The sequence below is a fragment of the Macaca nemestrina genome, chromosome 11, assembly GCF_043159975.1.
Source record: "Macaca nemestrina isolate mMacNem1 chromosome 11, mMacNem.hap1, whole genome shotgun sequence".
Lineage (NCBI taxonomy): Eukaryota > Metazoa > Chordata > Mammalia > Primates > Cercopithecidae > Macaca > Macaca nemestrina.
The window spans coordinates 20,383,810-20,406,139 of record NC_092135.1 but is presented as its reverse complement, the minus strand read 5'-3'; the positions used below and the strand labels follow the sequence as shown (position 1 = coordinate 20,406,139).

General features: G+C 41.7%; 1 protein-coding gene and 1 long non-coding RNA gene across 19 annotated transcripts in view; one reads left to right on the top strand and one right to left on the bottom strand.

The window, feature by feature from the left end:
* LOC105492641 (zinc finger RANBP2-type containing 3) overlaps nucleotides 1-5,970 on the top strand; it is a 294,136-nt gene extending 288,166 nt beyond the window's left edge. For all 17 annotated transcript variants that reach the window (XM_071072653.1, XM_071072657.1, XM_071072652.1 and 14 more), the window contains 2 exons: nucleotides 2,666-2,797; nucleotides 5,198-5,970. In XM_071072653.1, coding sequence (XP_070928754.1) covers nucleotides 2,666-2,797; nucleotides 5,198-5,296 — 231 coding nt within the window. In that variant the 3' untranslated portion in view covers nucleotides 5,297-5,970. The remainder of the gene's footprint in view (nucleotides 1-2,665; nucleotides 2,798-5,197) is intronic.
* The window catches only part of LOC139357089 (uncharacterized), a 60,349-nt gene extending 49,742 nt beyond the window's left edge, over nucleotides 1-10,607 (bottom strand). For both annotated transcript variants that reach the window (XR_011609706.1, XR_011609705.1), the window contains exon 1: nucleotides 10,378-10,607. This is a non-coding gene — a long non-coding RNA (uncharacterized lncRNA). The remainder of the gene's footprint in view (nucleotides 1-10,377) is intronic.
* Nucleotides 10,608-22,330: the final 11,723 nt, after the last annotated feature.

Sequence of the window (22,330 nt, the reverse complement as noted above, 5' to 3'; positions counted from 1 at the left end):
TTCATTTAATCTATAATAGCACCCCATTCCTTTTTTATACTATCAATGGCTGAATATACTGGATCATTTGCCATTCCGGATTTGTCTCCCTGTATCGCAAGGTATTGTTTGACATGTTCTTCTATTCCCCCAATTTTCTGAATAATAATTGTAAGATCTAGAGGCTTAATTTCATTCTCATTCAGTTATTTTGGGAAAAGATCTTAACAGGTGGTGCAGTGTATCAAGAGGCACCTATGGTCTGGCAATTCCCCTTTCCATATGTTAATATTGAATGACAAGGGGCAGACAGATAACCCAGAAATGTAGTCCATCACAATCAGAAGGCTATGTATGTGTATATACACTCACATACATATATGTGTTCATTGCATTGAAAAATGTAATTTTAATACACCAATTTATGACAAATTATTATTTATAGCACACTATCATCAGTATTCACTTTCATTTCCAAAATTCAGTTGGATTTCTAATCTTGCTATCTGAACAATTCTAAATTTCAAAGCAAGCCAGGCTTTGGCTCATACCTGTAATCCCAGTACTTTGAGAGGCCAAGGTGGGAAGATTGCTTGAGCCAAGAGTTATCAGCCTGAGCAACATAGTGGAACCCCTTTTTTCCAAAAAAAAAGAAAAGCAAAGCAAAATTAACCGGGTGTGGTAGCATGCACCTGTAGTCCCAGCTACTTGGTTGGCTGAGATAGGAGGATTGCTTGAGTCCAGAAGGTCAAGGCTGCAGTGAGCTGTGATAGTGCCACTGCACTCCAGCCTGGGCAACAGAGCGAGACCCCATCTCTAAATAAAATATAATTTTGTAGTGTGCTTAATTTAAGAAGAATCACCCCTCAGCCACTGTCTGCCCACTAAAATATTGGATGAATTCCTTCCAGTTAGACAAATTATGTATTTTTATTTACCTAGGACAGTGTTGCTGAATTATGAGCAAATGAATTAATCAGCATTTCTGTAAAAATGAATTAGCATGTCTCTGAGAGATAGGGAAATACACTATTTCTCTAATGCTATCCAGAGTTCCTGAAAGATCTTTTGGTCTAATTGGTGAGGGACATATTGTACACATCCCAGGGATGTCAGTCAGACTCCAGTTACTGCTCTCTCAGTGTGATGGCTTCCAGAAGACATGCAACAAAATGACTCAAGGTCATTGAAAGCAACCTGTCCAGGAATGCAGAAGTAATATAATAGACATCCAAAACAAAAGTGCTCTGAGAATAAGGAACACAATAGGCTCGAATTAGGTAGGACTAGTTAAAGAGAGTGATTTTATACACACACACATATATATATATATATATATATTTTTTTTTTTTGAGATTGGGTCTGGGGTCTCACTGTGTTGCTCAGGATGATGTTGAACTCCTGGACCAAGCGATCCTTCTGCCTCAGCCTCCCAAACATCTGGGATTACAGGCATGCACTACCACATCAAGTGATTCTTTCAAGAGGTGGGCAAATTTCGGATATCCAAGAGTGGCCCCAAGTGATTTGCCTTACAGTTGCTTGGAAAAACTAAAGAAGCATCTTCTGAATTATTGAGTCTGTCAGAGTGGGGGCTGCTCAGAGAGAAGGAATTGGTTTAAAAAGGCAAAGCCAAAATGGATTTTTTTTCCTAAGACTATGCCATTTGCTTGATGCACAAGACCGCCATTTGTAGTAGCTTCTTACAATGCCAACCTCGAAAACAAAAATCAATACATTCTTCTAACAGTAGTTGGGAAGTTCAGCACAGAAGAGAAGATAAGGCAGGCAGTAACAAAGGTCAGCTGGACAAAGTTTACTGCTCCAACTTGCTGCCTCTTGTGACTCCTCATGGGCCAGCACTATTGATCAGGTCATTGTGCCTGACACGCTTTCTTAAACAGGCTTTATACATAATCATGGGTTCCCAAGGCCAGCAGCCGTTAAGTTGAAGGAAATAAAAGCAAGTGCCACACTCATCTCTGTGATATTTAGACAACTGCATTTCCATGGTGTGAGTTGGTTTTACTACCTCAGGTAAAATGATAAAATACATCCCATTTTAATGTAGGTTATCACTGATTAAATATAAAATGTGTATATATGGACTGGCCTAAATAAAGGCTACTTTAAATGGTCATCTTTAATTATTCCAAATATGCAAGTTACAGATATTTGTTCTAGAAATTTCATTCCAGTTCACGTAACTTGGAAAGTTCTCTGGTGAATAGTATAAAAGTTTTAGGTAATAGCTATTGACATTAAACTGCCATTGTGTAGTGACAAAAGCATTTAGGTCAACAATTAAAGATTGTTTGACTCAGTAGTATTGAGAAGTTTTAAATTTCTAACCTATTGTTATGCTTTTCTTAGATTTGGTTTAGTGAATATATAAACTAACTTACAGGTGCAGAAAAACCAGTTTTTCCCAATCTGTCAGGAGTCTTGGTATTTTATATTTTCTTGTAATTCTTTCAAAATGAGATAAGGGAGAAAAAAAACACATCTTATTGCTTTCAAACTTCAAACAGAGGGTTTTTTTCTACTCACAATAAAAGCTATTCAAAGCTCTCCTGATGTATTTTTCCCCATGATTTTCCTGTATAAACATGATTGCACAATGCAAAACCAACAAACACTTCTTGCAGTATATGTTGAAAATTGCTGACTTGTATTCTTATTGCAGCTAAATGAAATGATAAGAAACCCAGGGGAAGGACATTTCTGGCAGGTGGATCACATCAAGCCAGTGTATGGGGGAGGAGGACAGTGTTCCCTGGACAACCTGCAGACTCTCTGCACAGTCTGTCACAAAGAGGTCAGTGAAGCTCTCATATAGCTTTGACTGCATCCTGAGAAGTCAGATGGAAAATTGTGCACACAGGTGTGGAAGATTATGTGGATGAATTTATTCCTGGTCTGAGATTCAAGGCGCATTTTACTCCTTTCATCATCTAACACTTGCCTTTCCTCTCAAGGCCCGTGTCACAGATGCAAGAAAAGCTGCTTCCCTTTTCATTCATTCTAGGACCAAGACATTTGCACCACTACCAAGAAAGAAATGAATACAATTTACATATTGTCTTGATCAGACCCAAACTTCCAGTTTGGTGAATTGGGGCAGTGATACATGTTTGCATATAACTAAGGATATCCTGAAATATCTGAAAACATTGATAAGTTATCTCTAGGACCAACTCAGTTCAACATACAAAGGTTTCATTGCTGGCCAAAGTATGAAACCAATTAACTCTGCCCCATCTTTTGGTAGTTACTTACCTGTTGCTTAGAATGAGAGGGAAAAAAACACATACTATTGTTTATCTACCAGGATAAATTTTTTACAGGCAGTCCAGTAAAAGGTAATGGGATTTACCTGTTGAGATCATCTTAGAAATATTCAATATGCAACTTCGTATTCAACTTTTTTTCAGTTACAGCAAGATCTAAGCATTTCTCATGTTCTCTAACCATTCATAACTTACATCATCTAAAATGACTGCATAATACAATATTCTATTGAGCAGATCTCTACTGTACTTTACTTAACCATTCCCATACTGATTAATACTTATTTAAATTTTTCTGCTTTTATACATCATGCCACCAAGCACACTTTTTGTAAACAAAACTGTTTTCTGCATTTTGAGGTCATTCCTTAAGGTAGATTATCATGTGTAAAAATCACTGAGTCAAAAGTATTTGGATATTTTTGACAATGTAGGAATTTATCACCAAACTGTTTTCCAAAGAACTTTACTCATTTATGACCCCAGAAGCCCACTTAACTGCCACTGGGTATGGTCAGTGGGTGCCATTGTGGTGCAAGGGGAGAAAGGCCTGAAATTGTTTTGTTTGCTAAAGACACTGATGTTTTAAAAAGATGCTAATCAGTTATATTTAAATTTTTGAGAACTATTTCAGATCCTTTGCCAATGTTTATAATATATGAACTCTTTACTACTCTTTTTTTTTTTTTTTAAGACGGAATATCGCTCTGTCACCCATGCTGGAGAGCAGTAGCGTGATCTCAGCACGATCTCGGCTCACTGCAACTCCGCCTCCCGCCTCCCGGGTTCAAGCTTATTCTCCTACCTCAGCCTCCTGAGTAGCTGGGATTACAGGCACCCGCCACCACACCCAGCTGATTTTTATGTTTTGAGTAGAGACAGGGTTTCACCATGTTGTCCAGGCTGGTCTCGAATTTCTGACCTCAGATGATCCACCCACCTCGGCCTCCCAAAGTGTTGGGATTACAGGTGTGAGCCACCGCCCCCCACCATAAGCTTCTCTTCTGTCCTTACTCTTTCCACGTGGATCACCTCACATGGACTTCAGGTGGAAAAAAAAAAGTCATCTGATTTCTCAGCTGTGCAAGTTAGTAGCAAATTCAAGACCTATATGAGAATTAAGAAGTAGCCAAAGAAAATGCAGCCCTTTCTGTAATTATTTTTTTAGATTCTCATGAAAAATGTTACTTGTGGGATTAGTGGAAGAATCCAGTTCTGGTCTGCGTCATTTTATTTTCTATACCAGCTCATCTGTTGAGTTGGAAATGGCCTCTGGGATCAGAGAATAGGAAGTGGGTAGATTTTCTTCACTGGGTAGTCCCAAGTTGCCTTAAGAACTCCCACTTGGGGAGGCCGAGGCAGGTGGATCACCTGAGGTCAGGAGTTCGAGACCAGCCTGGCCAACATGGCAAAAACCCCGTCTCTACTAAAAATACAAAAATTAGCTGGGTGTGGTGGCAGGTGCCTATAATCCCAGCTACTCTGGAGGCTGAGGCTGGAGAATCGCTTGAACCTGGGAGACAGAGGTTGCAGTGAGCTGAGATCACACCACTTCACTCCAGCCTAGGCGAAAGAGCAAAACTCCATCTCAAAAAAAAAAAAAGAAAAACACTCCCGCTTAGATGGGAGAATCAGGGCCTCCCTATTCTCCAAATGAGGAATTCATGCTCTCACTGGGTAGCAAGACATCCCCTAAGTTGTATGTTTTCTCCTGCTACGTTGGTCCTAAGAACCTAGGACCTCAGGGACTTGCCAGAGCTGCCGAGATACTCTGCCTTGTCGTTTGGTAACTCTTTAATAGCCAGCCACTGGGAAATGGGTGTACTGACAGTGTAGATTTTCCAGACTAACAATACAAAGAGTTTTTGAGCTTCTGTAGCCAGTGCTTTTTTCCTAACATGTATACATGCATATTTTTTAACTTTTAGAGAACTGCCAGACAAGCTAAGGAAAGAAGCCAGGTGAGAAGACAATCTCTAGCATCAAAGCATGGATCAGACATCACACGATTTTTGGTGAAGAAGTAAAGTAGAAAAAGATATGAATGAATGACAAATGTTTTACATGTGGAAGACTTTAATACAAAAGTTTTCCATGTTTGTTTAATATATTAAGAGTAAAAATTTTCTGAACAAAAATCAAGAACTCAAATTCTCTTGTACTAATTATTTTAGTGTTAATTACATTTTGAAAGTACTTAACAGAAACTAAGATACAATACTAAATATTTCTGTGGCCTTTTTGATTTGATGCAGACTCGCAATTATGTTTCAGCAATGTTTTGTTAAGCTCTTTACCCCTAATATGCCTAATCACTGTATTGTGCATAGATGGTGTTTAAAAAATGTACTCTCAATTACCTAAAAATGCTTCTGGATTGGTATTGTTCTGGACTGTCATGGGTATGAATGGAACATTGTAAAACCTCATGGGAAATTTCAGACACAAATCATTATTTGGGAATTCTGGGCCAAGCATTACCAGCTTGCTTAGGGTTCAAGAGAGATTGTACACTGAATACCTCCAGAATGAGCTTGGGGTACACATTTTGGGTGTTGCTTTTCTTGCTTTTTTAGCCAGTCATCTTTATCAAAAATATCCTTTTCAAAATGAAATACCTATGGTGTTTGCGGACAATTTGGGGGTTCTGTGTAAAGTAATTGTTAAAACTATTAAATAACTGAAAACATAAAATGTAAAATGCCACTTAAGCTTGAATATCTTTTTTAAAAAATGAATCAAACTATGCTTACTGTTGGCTGGGCGCCGTGGCTCACACGTGTAATCCCAGCACTTTGGGAGGCCAGAGCGGGCAGATCATGAGGTCAGGAGATAGATTGAGACCATCCTAGCTAATAAGGTGAAACCTCATCTCTACTAAAAATACAAAAAAGTAGCCAGGCATGGTGTCGCACACCTGTAATTTCAGCTACTCAGGAGGCTGAGGCAGGAGAATGGCTTGAACCTGGGAGGCGGAGCTTGCAGTGAGCCAAGATCACGCCACTGCACTCCAGCCTAGGCGACAGAGCGAGACTCCGTCTCAAAACAAACAAACAAACAAACTAGGCGTACTGTCAAAATACTCTTTGTCTTCTGGTTCTCATTTTCTGTTTTTAAAACCCTCTGTTATTAAAGGTATGTTTCTGGTACTTCTTTTAAAAAGAGTGATGATGATAAAACACTTTATAATAAGGCATAATCAGATGGTTATATGCATTTAAAGATACAGTGATAACATTAAAATGTAATTGACATAAAATAAGAGTGATAATGAAACAAACCCGGGGCCTAATCCTGCAATATGTCAGAATCATGAGAGCAAAGAGTCAGAACTATACAAAATACAGGACCAAGGAAGAATTACATTCCCAAAAGGGAGCTGTTTGTAAATACTACTAGGACATACACTTCTTTAGTTTGAGCATTTTCCCATGTTAATTAATAGCTAGTGTTTTACAACATAAAGGACTTGTTTTTAGAAAGATTAAACAATCAAAGATTATACCACCACAGTTGTTCCTCAGGTTCTATTTCATTATATGAGATCAAATCATGTTGGTTATTTTATAAATGAAGTTGGGCTTTCTTTGGCCTCCTTTCTGCTTAGTTGGTCAGGCTCTCTTTGCAGTTTTCTGCCTCATTGCTAAGGTAACCTAGGATTTGTCATGGTTGAGAGCCAAGAAGCAGGCACGCTGCCTTTCCTCCAGCATGGGGTGTTTGCAAGCAATGTCTAAGTAGGTCAAATTTGAGGGGAACTCGCTCTTCAGATCACACTAAGGTGATAATTCTAAGGAGAAAGTTCTCACATGTAAGAACTGTGTGATGATTTGAGGTGAAACAATCTATGAAGCTAGGCTCAGTCTATACCAGGTTTCAGAATTCTAATTAAAAATGCCATAAGGAGCAGTGAGCATTTGCTGTACAGGATGCTGACTGGCTCATCCCCATCCCTTCCTGACATGTCTCAGAGCTTTGTGTCCTGCCTTCCCCTAACTTGGTTTGCATTACTTGTGGGGCACATTGAGACGAAGGGTTCTGAGACTGAAAATAAAGATAGAGATTGATCTAATAACCAAGACCAAAAGGGCATCTTGAGGAGACTGTTCTTTCCTCCTCACAATCTGAAACAGAAGCTCCCCACTATGTAGGCAAATGGGATGTTAGGACAGAGGGACACAGAAAGTATCAGAGCAAGCAGCAGATCCTGAGTGCAGAAAGAAGTGCAGATGCCCCCCAGGAAGAAGATAGCTGCTGCCACTCTGGAGATGGAGTGAAAAACACAGGTGGGTAGAATGAGTGTAAAAGAATAGGCCCGGCTCTGAAAAGACTCAGAAGGTGCAAGATACAGTTGAGGCTAAGAAAACAACAACAAAAAAAGGCTCTGGCCAGGTGTGATGGCACTTGCCTGTAGTCCTATCTACTCAGGAGGCTGAAGTAGGAGGGTCACTTAAGCCCAGGGCTTCATGACCAGCCTGGCCCCATCTCAAAAAAGAAAAAAGGCTCTGGATCCAGGGAACAGAGCTGGGAAGTGGTAGCTGAGGAAGGAACCCGCTTACGATAGAAAACCACATGAAAATATGCCTGTGGGTAGGGGTAGGGTGGGGAGGACTTCCGGAGCATGGTGGGCTCACACACTCAAACCGCACAGTCAGCATCAGGCTGGCCTGCCTTCCTGTTCCCGTCACTGGGTGACATTGATCCCAGACACATTCTGATGACTAGTAACGTTGCTTTTAGTAGCCCCAGAGCCAGGAAGAAGAATTCATATGGAATTGTTAAAGACGCCCACTCTTAGCGTTAATTACAGCGCAACATACATTTCTTGAGGAGATTTTCCTGGGACAAGTGAATACCCTCTACATTTTCTTAACTGGATGGAAAAAGGATTTTCTGCCCAGACATCTTGCTAATAAATCAAATCTCTTCTTCAGATTCTTGAGTGAAACATTTAAAATACAGTTTCTTTAGAAATAAAAAAGTATGAGGCATTTTAAATTACGTGACAAAGAAGTCAATGCTCTTGCGCTCTTTACAGTAAATAGACTGTGTTTACTCATAGGATACAGAATCATGGCTCTCAAACATCAAAAATAAATCGTAGAAATAGTATCTCATGGCCGGGCGCGGTGGCTCAAGCCTGTAATCCCAGCACTTTGGGAGGCCGAGACGGGCGGATCACGAGGTCAGGAGATCGAGACCATCCTGGGTAACACGGTGAAACCCCGTCTCTACTAAAAATACAAAAACTTAGCCGGGCGAGGTGGCGGGCGCCTGTAGTCCCAGCTACTCGGGAGGCTGAGGCAGGAGAATGGCGTAAACCCCGGGAGGCGGAGCTTGCAGTGAGCTGAGATCCGGCCACTGCACTCCAGCCTGGGTGACAGAGCGAGACTCCGTCTCAAAAAAAAAAAAAAAAAAATAGTATCTCATTTTCTGTTGCATATTATTAGCCTGTCTCTCATTCCATCATTTGTTCTTTTGAACTGGAAAATTGTGGGCTCCTAGTCACTGCACTAATCTAACTGAATATCCAACTACCAGAAAAACTTTTTTCCCATCTCAAGTTTGTCAGTTGCTTTATACGGTTAAGGGTGTTTTTGCCACCCTGGTTGTGTTCATAATTACCACTGAGAAATGTCACTGTTATTAAAATACATTCTGTGTTCCAACTACCTGCCTCTCTGCCTTAGCAGTTTCTCTCCCACCTCCCTCAAATCATTGACTAAGGTCTTTCTGGCAGTAGCTTCTAGCTATTTTCTGGAAACTGGCCTCTGGTACACCTTAAAAATATTGTTAATTATTCCACATTTGCTAACGTGTTTATATTTCATGGTCTCTCTGCTCTTACACATCTGCCTTCCCTGCAACTAGATGTCATCATTAGGTTGGAGAACCGCCAGACACCTAAACTATATGAAGCTAAAGTCTAAGAAAGAGCCCATCCAGGCTGGGCTCATTGGCTCGCACCTGTAATCCCAGAACTCTAGGAGGCCAAAGCGGGTGGATCACAAGGCCGGGAGATCGAGATCATCCTGGCTAACATGGTGAAACCCTGTCTCTACTAAAAATAAAATTAAAAAAACAAAATTAGCCAGGCATGGTGGCAGGCGCCTGTAGTCCCAGCTACTTGGGAGGCTGAGGCAGGAGAATGGTGTGAACCCGGGAGGCAGAGCTTGCAGTGAGCTGAGATCTGGCCACTGCACTCCAGCCTGGGCGACAGAGCGAGACTCTGCCTCAAAAAAACAAAAACAAAAACCATCCTAGCACTTTGGGAGGCCGAGGCGGGTGGATTACCTGAGGTCAAGAGTTCAAGACCAGCCTGGTCAACCTGGTAAAACCCCGTCTCTACTAAAAATACAGAAAGTTAGCCAAGTGTGGTGGTGGACGCCTGTAATCCCAGCTACTTGGGAGGCTGAGCCAGGAGAATTGCTTGAACTTAGGAGGCAGAGATTGTGGTGAGCCGAGATTGCACCATTGCACTCCAGCCCAGGCAACAAGAGCGAGACTCCATCTCAGGGAAAAAAAAAAAAAAAAAAAAAAAAGCCCAACGTCATTTCAACTTAGCCTCCACAATGAGCTAAAGAAAGCACTCTTGTGCTGCCTGAATCTAGCAAGTGCTTGGCATGCATCATTTACACACAGATGCCACAGACACAGTCCAATCTTCTTGGTGTAACCCAGATTGCTATGCTTCAGCTTACAGCCTTTGCAATCCTGCAGAAATGTTTTTACAGAACTATGACTTAATTTATGTCTTGGCTTTCATCAAATGGATATTTTTTAAAGCCATACATGAAATATTGCTATGTGGTTTTTGTTCTTCTTACTGTTTTGAAAACTGCTCTTAGGAGGTTTAGGAAGGATAATTTCGAATGCCTCTCTCCTCACATCAAACTGGGGACCAGCTGAGAAATGAGACGCAGAAATCAGACAGATGGAATTGACAATGTCAGTTTTTAAGTTAATAAAAGAGAATTTGAAATCATGCATGAATCTGCAGCACCCATCAAGCTCTCTAATACTTAGGGCCTCCGTGTTCAACTGGGACCCTGGGGTAGCCCCCGTGCAGGAAAGTAAGAGTTAATCTATCCTGGAGGACAAGCAAACTTACCCCAAAACCCATGCCTGCAGTCACTTGACTTCATCTTGGGGACAATGAGAGAAGGATCCCCAGGCCAAACTTGAGGGCTTCTATCCTCAGCACATAAAAGCAGTCTGTTCTGTAGACAGGCTGATCAGAGAGAAAGGGAGCAGGCGTTTTCATCCTCCATTGCTTCTCCCAAATTTACCAATCGGATAAGTCACTCTGCTTCCTTTAGGGAGGAGGAAGTGAGGATAGAGAGAGGCCAAACATTTCTTCTTTTAGCCAAACTTGAGGTGTGAGGAAGAGGTATTTCATGTTGCATCACTGTATGCCATCTTGTGCATACAGCATGATGACAAAATCAGTTCCTATTAAAATACCATTGCTCAAATACTACCCTAACCCTGGACCCTGGTCATGTGTCCACTAGTCTTGAACTCCCCTTGGGCCTTAGAAACCATCTGCCACCCTGACATCAATGCCTGCCCTTTCTCCAGCCTAATGTGCATCTCTGTGGCCTATTTGGTTCCTGTGCCTGCTGCAGCTTGTAAGTAAAAATGAATCCTGGGGCCGGGCGCGGTGGCTCAAGCCTGTAATCCCAGCACTTTGGGAGGCCAAGACGGGTGGATCACGAGGTCAGCAGATCGAGACCATCCTGGCTAACACAGTGAAACCCCGTCTCTACTAAAAAATACAAAAAACTAGCCGGGCGGGGTGCCGGGTACCTGTAGTCCCAGCTACTCAGGAGGCTGAGGCAGGAGAATGGCGTAAACCCGGGAGGTGGAGCTTGCAGTGAGCCGAGATCCTGCCACTGCACTCCCGCCTGGGCGACAGAGCGAGACTCTGTCTCAAAAAAAAAAAAAATGAATCCCTTTCTTAGTGTGCCATATGCCAGTGTGGTTTCATATTAGTAGTTAAGTAGAGGTCAGGCAGCTGATTTTGTTCAAATCCTGGCAAGGGTGTTTTTGCTTTTTTTAAAAAAAGGTATTTGTGAATTATGACCACTAATCACAATTAACTATAAAACATGTTGTGTTTCTAGACCGGTACAATCCAACATAAATATAATACAAGCCATATATGTAATTTTTATTGTGGTAAAATTTATCATTTTAATTGTTTTTAAATGTACAGTTCAGTGGTATTAAGTACATTCACATTATTGTGTAACTATCATCACCATGCGTCTCCAGAACTTTTTTATTGTCCCATACTGAAACTCTGCACTCATGAAACTCTTTCCCCAGTTCTTGGTAACCACCTAATATAGTTTGACTATTTGCCCCCACCCAAATCTCATGTTGAATTGTAATCTGAAGTCTGGAGGTGGGGCCTGGTGGGAGGTGTTTGGGTCATGGGGGCAGATCCCTCATGGCTTGGTGCTGTCTTCATGATAATGAATTCTTACCAGATCTGGTTCTTTAAATGTGTGTGGCAACTTCCCCGCCGCTCTCTCTCTCATTTGCTCCTGCTTTCACCGGGTGACATGCCTGATCCCCCATGACCTTTCGCCATGATTGTAAGCTTCCTGAGGCCTCCCTAGAAGCTGAGCAGATGCCAGCACCATGCTTCCTATAAAGACTGCAGGACCATGAGCCAAATAACCTCTTTTTTTGTTTGTTTTTGTTTTTTGAGATGGAATCTTGCTCTTGCAGTGGTGCAATCTCAGCTCACTGCAGCCTCCGTGTTCTGGGTTCAAGTGATTCTCCTGCCTCAGCCTCCCGAGTAGCTGGGATTACAGGCATCTGCCACCATGCCTGGCTAATTTTTGTACTTTTAGTAGAGATGGGGTTTAGCCATGTTGGCCAGGCTGGTCTCAAACTTCTGACCTCAGGTGACCCGCCCACCTCAGCCTCCCAAAGTGCTGGGATTACAGGTGTGAGCCACCACACCTAGCGCTAAGCATCTTTTCTTTATAAATTACCCAGTCTCAGGTATTTCCTTACAACAATGTAAGAATAGTGGAAAACACCACTATTCTACTTTTTGTCAGTATGTATTTGACTAATAATCTAGGCACCTCATATAAGTGCAGTCATACAATATTTGTCCTTTTGTGTCTGGCCTATTTCACTTATCATTATGTCCTCAGGGTTTATCCGCGTTGAAGCATGTGTCAGAATCTCCTTCCTATTTTAGGCCAAATAATATTTCATTATTATCTACCATGGACATTGGGGTTAGGTCCACCTTTCAGTTGTTGTGAATAATGCTGCTGTGAACATGAGTATGCACATGCCTGTTTGAAACTCCGTTTTCAGTTCTTTGGGGTATGTACCCAAAAGTGGAATTGCTGGAACAAATAAGTCTAGTTTAATATTTTGAGGAAATGCTACATTATTTTCTACAGCTGCAACATTTTACATTCCCACCAGCAATGCACAAGGGTTCCAATTTCTCCACATCCTCACCAACACTTTATGTTTTGCTTCGTTTTATAGTAGCAATCCTAATGGGTTTGAAATAGTATCTCACTGTGGTCTTGATTTGCTTTTCCCTAATGATTAGTGATGTTGAGCATCTTTTCATATTATTATTGGCCATTCATATATTACTGTTGGAGAAATATCTATTCAAGTCCTATACCCATTTTTGAATTGAATTATTTGCTAATTTATTGTTGAGTTTTAGGAGTTATTTATATCTTCTGGACATTAATTACTTACCAGATATGTGATTTGCAAATCTTCTCTCTTATCCTGTGAATTGTCGTTTTACTCAGTTGAATGAACTTTACTCCAAAAGTTTTAAATTTTTTATGAAGCCCAATTTGTCTGTTATTTCTTTTGTTGCCTGTGCTTTTGATGTCAGATCTAGGAAGTCATTGCCAAGTCCAATGCCTTGAAGCCTTTCCCCTGTGTTTTCTTCTAAGGGTTTTATAGTTTTAGTTCCTACATTTAAGTCTTTGATCTATTTCATGTTAATTTTTGTATTTAGCATTAGCTAAGGCCCAACTTCCTTCTTTTACATGTAGATGTGTAGTTTCCCCAGCACCATTTGTTGAAAAGACTGTCCTTTCCCCATTAAATGATCTTAGCACCCTTGTTGGAAATCATTTGATTTCCAACAAGTATGGATCTATTTCTGGGCTCTGTACTTTATTCCATTGGTCTGTATGTCTGCCTTTATGCCAGTACTACACTGTTTTGATTACTGTAACTCTGTAGTAAATTTCGAGATCAGGAAATGTGAGGCCTCTGATTTCTTTACAAGATTGTTTTGGCTATTTGGGGTCCCTTGAGATTCCATATAAATTTTAGGATGGACTTTTCTATTTCCACAGAAATATCAGTAAGATTTTGATAGGTGTGTTAGGCCATTCTTGTGTCACTATAAAGAAATACCTGGGCTGGGTGCCATGACTCACACCTGTAATCCCAGCACTTTGGGAGGCAAAGGTGGGCGGATCACCTGAGGTTAGGAGTTCAAGACCAGCCCGACAAACTTAGAGAAACCCTGTTTCTACTAAAAATACAAAATTAGCTGGGCATGGTGGTGCATGCTTGTAAATCCCAGCTACTCGGGAGGCTGAGGCAGAAGAATCACTTGAACCCAGGAGGTGGAGGTTCCGGTGAGCGAAGATCACACCATTGCACTCCAGCCTGGGCAACAAGAGCGAACCTCCGTCTCAAAAAAAAAAAAAAAAAAGAAAGAAAAAAGAAAAAGAAATACCCGAGGCTGGGTAATTTATAAAGAAAATATGTTTAATTGGATCACAGTTCTGCAGACTATACCAGCATGGCTCCAGCCTCTCCTTCTGGTGAGGGCCTCAGGAACCTTATACTCACGGCAGAAGGCAAAGGAGGAGCCAGTGTTTCATATGGTGAGAGCAGGAGGAGGTACCACATATTTTTAAACCACCAGATCTCACAAGAACTCATTGTCACAAGGACAGCACCAAGCCATGAGGGGTCTGCCCTCATGACCCAATGCTTGCTTCCACACCGCACCTCCAACATTGGGATTACATTTCAACATGAGATTTGGAGGGGACAAATATCCAAACCATATCAATAAACAATGCATTGAATCTGTAGATCACTTTGAGTAGTATTGACACATTAACTATATTAAGTGTTCCAATCCATGAACATGGAATGTGTTTTCATTTATTTATTTATATCTTCTATAATTTCTTTCAGCAATGTTTGTAGTTTTTAGTTTATAGGTCTTTCCCTTTCACGGTTAATTCCTACATATTTTATTCTTTTTGATGCTAGTATAAATATAATTGTTTTTAAATTTCCTTTTCAATTGGTTCATTTTTAATGTATAGAAATGAAACTTATTTTTGCACGTTTTATATTCTGCATCTTTGCTAAATTCATTTATTAGTTTTTACAGAGTTTTTAAAATGTGGAATCTCTAGGGGTTTCTGTGTTAAGATCATGTTGTCTGCAAACAGATAATTTTACTTCATCCTTTCCGATTTCAGTGCCTTTTCTTTTTTTTTTTTTTTTCTTGCCTAATTGCTCTGGCTAGAACTTCCGTTAGTGCTGAATGGAAATGGTGAAAGCAGGCATGTCTTGTTCCTAATCTTAGAAGAAAGGCTTTATCCTTGCTGGAGATATTTCTTCACATGGTTTTGATCTACTGTCTCACATCCTTTCATTTCAACCTATAGGACTCCCTTTAGCATTTCTTGCAGAGTTAGTCTAGTGGTAATAAGCTCTCTCAGCTTTTATTTATTCTGAAATATTTTAATTGCTCCCTCATTTTTGATGGACAGTTTTGCCAGATATAAGAATCTTGGTTGGCCATTTTATTTCTTGCAGCACTTTGAATATATCAGCCCACTGCCTTCTGGCCTCCAAGACTTCTGATGAGAAATATGCTGATAATTTTTTTGAGCACCCTTTAGTGTGATGAATGACTTCTGTTTTGCTGATTTTAAGATTCTCTCTGTGTTTGGTGTTTGACAAATTCTTTTATTTTTTTTTAATTTTATTTAGGAGAATGTGTGTCATTGTGGGTTTGCTTGTCTCTCTCTTCTCCTTCTGTAACTCACAAACTGCATATGTTTGTCTGCTTTATGGTGTCTTACAGATCTCACAGGCTCTGTTCACTTTTCTTTAATATTTTTTCTTTCTTGTTCCTCAGGCGATAATTTTTTTTATTTATTTTTTATTATTATACTTTTAAGTTCTAGGGTACATGTGCATAACGTGCAGGTTTGTTACGTATGTATACATGTGCCATGTTGGTGTGCTGCACCCATCAACTCGTCAGCACCCATCAACTCATCATTTACATCAGGAATAACTCCCAATGCCATCCCTCCCCCTTCCCCCCTCCCCCCTCCCCATGATAGGCCCCGGTGTGTGATGTTCCCCTTCCCGAGTCCAAGTGATCTCATTGTTCAGTTCCCACCTATGAGTGAGAACATGCAGTGTTTGGTTTTCTGTTCTTGTGATAGTTTGCTGAGAATGATGGTTTCCAGCTGCATCCATGTCCCTACAAAGGACACAAACTCATCCTTTTTTATGGCTGCATCATATTCCATGGTGTATATGTGCCACATTTTCTTAATCCAGTCTGTCACTGATGGACATTTGGGTTGATTCCAAGTCTTTGCTATTGTGAATAGTGCCACAATAAACATACGTGTGCATGTGTCTTTATAGCAGCATGATTTATAATCCTTTGGGTATATACCCAGTAATGGGATGGCTGGGTCATATGGTATTTCTAGTTTCAGATCCTTGAGGAATTGCCATACTGTTTTCCACAATGGTTGAACTAGTTTACAATCCCACCAACAGTGTAAAAGTGTTCCTATTTCTCCACATCCTCTCCAGCACCTGTTGTTTCCTGACTTTTTAATGATTGCCGTTCTAACTGGTGTGAGATGGTATCTCATTGTGGTTTTGATTTGCATTTCTCCGATGGTGAGTGATGATGAGCATTTTTTCATGCGTTTGTTGGCTGTATGAATGCCTTCTTTTGAGAAGTGTCTGTTCATATCCTTTGCCCACTTTTTGATGGGGTTGTTTTTTTCTTGTACATTTGATTGAGTTCTTTGTAGGTTCTGGATATTAGCCCTTTGTCAGATGAGTAGATTGCAAAAATTTTCTCCCATTCTGTAGGTTGCCTGTTCACTCTGATGGTAGTTTCTTTAGCTGTGCAGAAGCTCTTTAGTTTAATTAGATCCCATTTGTCAATTTTGGCTTTTGTTGCCATTGCTTTTGGTGTTTTGGACATGAAGTCCTTGCCCATGTCAGGCAATAATTTCAATTGTACTTTTCTTCACATTCACTGATTTTCTCTTCTGCTTGTTCAAATATGCTTTTGAATCCCTCTAATAAAATTTTCATTTCAGTTATTGTACTTCTCAGCTCCAAAAAAAAAATTTTTGTTTTTTCTGAGAGAGTCTCACTCTATGCCCAGGCTAGAATGCAGTGGCTCAATCTCAGCTCACTGTAACCTCTACCTCCCAGGTTCAAGCAGTTCTTGGGCCTCAGCCTCCCAAATAGATGGGACTATAGGGATGCACCACCACACCCAGATAATTTTTATATTTTTAGTAGAGACAGGGTTTCCCCGTGTTGGCCAGGTTGGTCTCAAACTCCTAACCTCAGGTGATCTGCCCACCTCAGCCTCCCAAAGTGCTGGGATTACAGGCATGAGCCACCACGCCTGGCTCAAAATTTCTTTTTTGTTCCTTTTATGTTTTCTATTTCTTTACTGATAATTCCATATTGTTCATACATCATTTTCTTGACTTTGTCCACCTCTTCCTTTAGGTCTTAGAACATCTTTAAGACAGTTGTCTTTGTCTAGGAAAAAGTTTTCTACTGCTTGGTCTTTCTCAGAGATTATGTCTGGTGAGTTAATTTTTTCCTTTGAATTAGCTATACTTTCCTGTTTCTTTTTATGCCTTGTAATTTTTGTTGAAAACTGGACATTTGAATTTTATATTTTGGCTAGTTCTGGAAATCAGAGTCTCCTCTTCCCCAAGGTTTGTGGCTTATTGGGTTTTGTTATTGCTGTTGTTTTTTGTTTTTGTTTTGTTTTGTTTTTCGTTTTTTGTTTCTGAGACAGAGTCTCGCTCTGTCGCCCAGGCTGAAGTGCAGTGGCACGATCTCAGCTCACTGCAACCTCCACCTCCTGGGTTCAAGAGATTCTTCTGCCTCAGCCTCTTGAGTAGCTGGGACTACAGGTGTGCACCACCATGCCTGCTAATTTTTTTGTATTTTTAGTAAAGACAGGGCTTCACCATATTGGCCAGGCTGGTCTCAAACTCCTGACCTCATGACCCGCCCACCTTGACCTCCCAAACTGTTGGGATTACAGGCGTGAGGCACTGCGCTCGCCCTGTTGTTGCTGTTCTTACTGTAGTAGGGTGACTTTGTGCCAGGCATTCACCCAAGGTGTAAATTTAATCTCTTCTTGGGTATTTTCTGAGCCTAAATCTTTCCCTGGACATATGTAGTGACTTTCTGAATTCCCTATATATGCAGCTGCTTTTTGATGTTCCATTGTTCAAATGTGGCTTCCAAAAGGGAAAAGAAGGAATAACGAAGGGGGCAGGAGATAACAGGCTCTGGGTCTTTAAATATTCTGAAACCTACTTCACATGGTGAGGTTGCAACAGTGGAACCTGCCTCTGTGTCTTCACCTCCATGATCAGAAGCAGCATTCAGAACATAGATCCCTGATATCTGGAAGACAAGGTCCTTATTCCCTTCTCTAACTTCCACAAGCTGTGTGCAAGCTGCACCAGGCACACATGCATGACTGACTCCCATGGAGCTGGGAAAAGGGGATGGTTAGCCACTACCATGCAAAGAGCTGAAATTGACCAAAATTCATTGCAATTTACTGTCCAAGCCTTCCTTTGGCAGCTGCAAGCCTTTGAATAGACTCCAGAGCTCCAAAATAGTTACATCAAACAGATTCTGCCAGTGTAATTATCTAGATAGGGAGACAGAGTCCTATATTTCCCACGCTACCATCTTGCCTGATGTCATCCACATATATAGTTTTAAATTTTTTAGTAGCTTCTTTAAAAAGTGAAAAGGAACAGATAAATATTTTAACAATATATTTCACTTAAACCATTGTATTCAAAATATTATTTTAACATGTAACAATATAAAAATTGGTGATTTTTATACTAAATATTTCAAAATACATTTTGTATACCTAGAGAACATCTCAAAGACGCTAAATTTTCAATGACTAAAGTGAAATGTATCACTACCAAAACAATAATGTTGTGCTTCGCAGAAAAATATTTTATTCTGCTTTAGTTTCTAAATTAAAATTTAACAAAATTAAAAATTCAGTTCCTCAGTCTCAGTAGCCACCTGTGGCAGTGGCTGCTGTACTGGCAGCACGGCTATAAGCACCCACTTCCAAAATGGGATGTGTGAGGTAAGGTTTGATTTGGTTCTCTTGTTTGTTGTTGTTGTTGTTGTCGTCGTCGTTGTTGTTCTTGTTGTGGGGGCTGTGGGGGACGGAGTCTTTCTGTGTCCCGCAGGCTGGAGTACAGTTGCGTAATCTTGGCTCACTGCAACCTCTGCCTCCTAGGTTCAAGCAATTCTCCTGCCTCAGCCTCCCTAGTAGTTGGGATTACAGGCACCCGCCACCATGCCCAGCTAATTTTTTTGCGTATTTAGTAGAGACCAGGTTTCGCCATGTTGGCCAGACTGGTCTCCAACTCCTGACCTCAGGTGATCCGCCCGCCTCGGCCTCGCAGAGTGCTGGGATCACAGGCGTGAGCCACTGTGCCCGGCCGGGTTTACTGAAGGGCATTCTGTTCCTTCCTTTTTCAAAACGCGCACTGGATTAGGTGAGACGGTTCCCATGCAAAGAAGGCTTCAATCTGTAGAAGGCTGGGAAGTCGCTGTTAAAACAGAAGCCTCCACAGGGAATCCCTCCATCCCTCCTAAGACTAACCCTCGACATGTGGGTGAGTGGTTCTGTCTTCTAGGCCATAAGCTTCCAGCAGGGAGAGATGGGCGTGTGCACAGCCATTTTGTGCTCGTCTTCTGTTCTGGAAGCAGCAACATTTCATTCTCAGTCCAGCATAGAGCCTGCCACTTCCGGTAACAGCAGTGCTGGCAGCAGCTTCGGCTTCATTTTACAACCCTGAGAAGTTCTGCCCTGTTTGTGGGGATTCGTGCTGTGAACATCCATGCAGTAGAATTCCTGCTGCTTGCAGGAAGTTTTTAATAGAGCTGATTGAGCAAGACAAAGAGGACGTCTGAATTTTTTTAGGTTTTTAATTTTTCAAATTTAGTACAAGATGATAAGCCTCAGGAAATGCAGATTAAAACCGTAGTAAGAGGCCAGGCACAGTGGCTCATAACTGTAATCCCAGCATTTTGGGAGGCTGAGGCAGGCAGATTGCCTGAGCTCAGGAGTTTGAGAGCAGCCTGGCCAACATGGTGAAACCCCATCTCTACTAAAAATACAAAAAATTAGCCGGGCGTAGTGGCACGCGTCTGTAGTCCCAGCTACTGGGGAGGCTGAGGCAGGGGTTGCAGTGAGCCGAGATCTCACCACTGCACTCCAGCTGGGCAACAGAGTGAGGTTCTGTCTCCAAAACAAAACCATAAAATGATACTATTTTACAACCGTCAAATTGGTAAAAGAAAAAAAACTTGTCTTTGTCAACAGCCATCCAAGAGCCTGTAAGGATATGGACTAAAGCGAACCCTCATCCAGAACTAGTTGGACTGTAAATTAGTTCAGCCGCTTGGGAATACAACTGGACATTATCAAATGAAGTCAAAGGTGCAGATCCTTCACTGAATGTACACACTGGAGAAACTGCATGTGATGGAGGAGTCACTCCCCAGGTTGCTCAGAGAGCACTGTTTGTAACAGCAAAAAGTCGGTTATGAACCCAAATGTTCATAACAGAAGAATGGATACATTGGATATATTCACATAATAAAATACTATACAGCTGTGAAAATCAATGAAGTTATGTCTATCAACATGGTGATGTCACATATACAAAGTACCACACAAATCAGGATGAATACATACACTGTGATTTCACTTACAAGATCAAAAAGAACCTAAACTGGATAGCAGCCCAGGCGCGGTGGCTCATGCCTGTAATCCCAACACTTTGGGAGGCCGAGGTGGGCAGACAGCTTGAGGCCAGGAGTTCAAGACCAGCCTGGCCAACATGGTGAAATACTATCTCTAGAAAAAATTTTAAAATTAGCTGGGCATGGTGGTGTGCACCTGTAGTCCCAGGCGTTTGGAGGCTGAGTGAGGTAGGAGGATGACTTGAGCCCAGCAGGTCAAGGCTGCAGTGAGCCGTGACTCAGTCACTACACTCCAGCCTGGGCAACAGAGCGAAATCTCTGTCTCAAAAAAAAACAAAAACAAAAAAACCTCAACTTGATAGTGTATTGTTTGGGAATACATTCCTATGTGGTGAAACTATAAAGAGAAGCAAGGCAGCCTGCTTGTGGTGGCTCACACCTGTAATCCCAACACTTTGGGAGGCAGAGGTGGGAGGATTGCTTGAGGCCAGGAGTTCAAGACCAACCTGGGCAACAGAGCAAGACTCCTTGTCTACAAAAAAATTTTAAACATTAGCTGGGTGTGGTGGTGCACACCTGTAGTCCCAGCTACTCAGGAAGCTGAGGTGGAAGGACCTCTTGAGGCCAAGACTTAGAGGTTACGGTGAGCCATGATCACTCACTGCACTCCAGCCTGGGCAACAGAGTGAGACCCTGTCTGTTAAAAAAAAAAAAAAAAGAGGCTGGGTGCGGTGGCTCACGCCTGTAATCCCAGCACTTTGGAGGCCAAGGCAGGCAGATCACGAGGTTGGGAGATGGAGACCATCCTGGCTAACACAGTGAAACCCTGTCTCTACTAAAAATAGAAAAAAAAAAAAAATAGCTGGGCATGGTGGCGGGTGCCTGTAGTCCCAGCTACTCGGGAGGCTGAGGCAGGAGAATGGCGTGAACCCAGGAGGTGGAGCTTGCAGTGAGCAGAGATCATGACACTGCACTCCAGCCTGGGCAACAGAGCAAGACTCCATCTCAAAGAAAAAAAAAAGAGAGAAGTGAAGCACTGGTTAAGAGAAAACCCTTAGAGTGGTTACCTGTTTCCATGCTCTGAAGTTTGGTTGAAGTCACAGTGATCACTGCCATTCTGTATACCTTCCAACATACACAAATTTGGAAATCTGAACTATTTCATAACAGAAATGCCACCTAGCTTAGCTAAAAGGAATTATAGGAAATATACTTCTCTATAGACTCATGTGCATGCTCAATTAATTAGTCACATATTATATATCATGTAGGTGTTTAAAGAGCAATGTAAATAAAACATGGTCCCTGCCCCTCAAGAATGTGCCATCTAGCAGACTGAGAGGCTTGCCCATCTGTGGCACAATGTATCCTGACAGTCACAGCTGGCCTCCTCTGTGCAGGCATGAGGTATTAATTAGATTAGCTAGCATGAAGGCTCTGCCGTATTAAGGAAGTGTAATGGGGGGTGGCTTATAAGTGGGGGTGTCCGAGGAGTGGGCCTGACCAATTGGTAAACTGGATGATTAGTTTGAAATGGCAGGATTTCAAATACATGCTTCACCCATTGTGTAGTTTTGCTGAAATCAGTCCTGAATCTTAGGGGTTCTGTGGCAAGTAAAAGGCAGATATCATATCCTCGTTTTGCCACTGGAAGAATTGAGACATTTTCTGGCTTACTCTGGTCAGAAATCTTGGTGCATGGAAATATCCCAGAGGAACCCCGGTGGGTTTATACTTCGTTCTGTGTGTCCTGGTGTTTAACAAGCTGAGCGTGCTCAACCTCGGGAAGTGTAGGTCTCCTTGGGTGGCACTGGCTTCCAGGCCTGCGGGGAGCATCATTTTGGAGCCCATGCCAGTATTTTATGGGTAAATTTTTCATCCAGCATCCTACTCCCACCTCCCCCAAACCCTCTTGATTCTGAGCAGCCATGGGCCAGGCCTTTGCACCTAACAGGTAACATTTTGATAGGTGT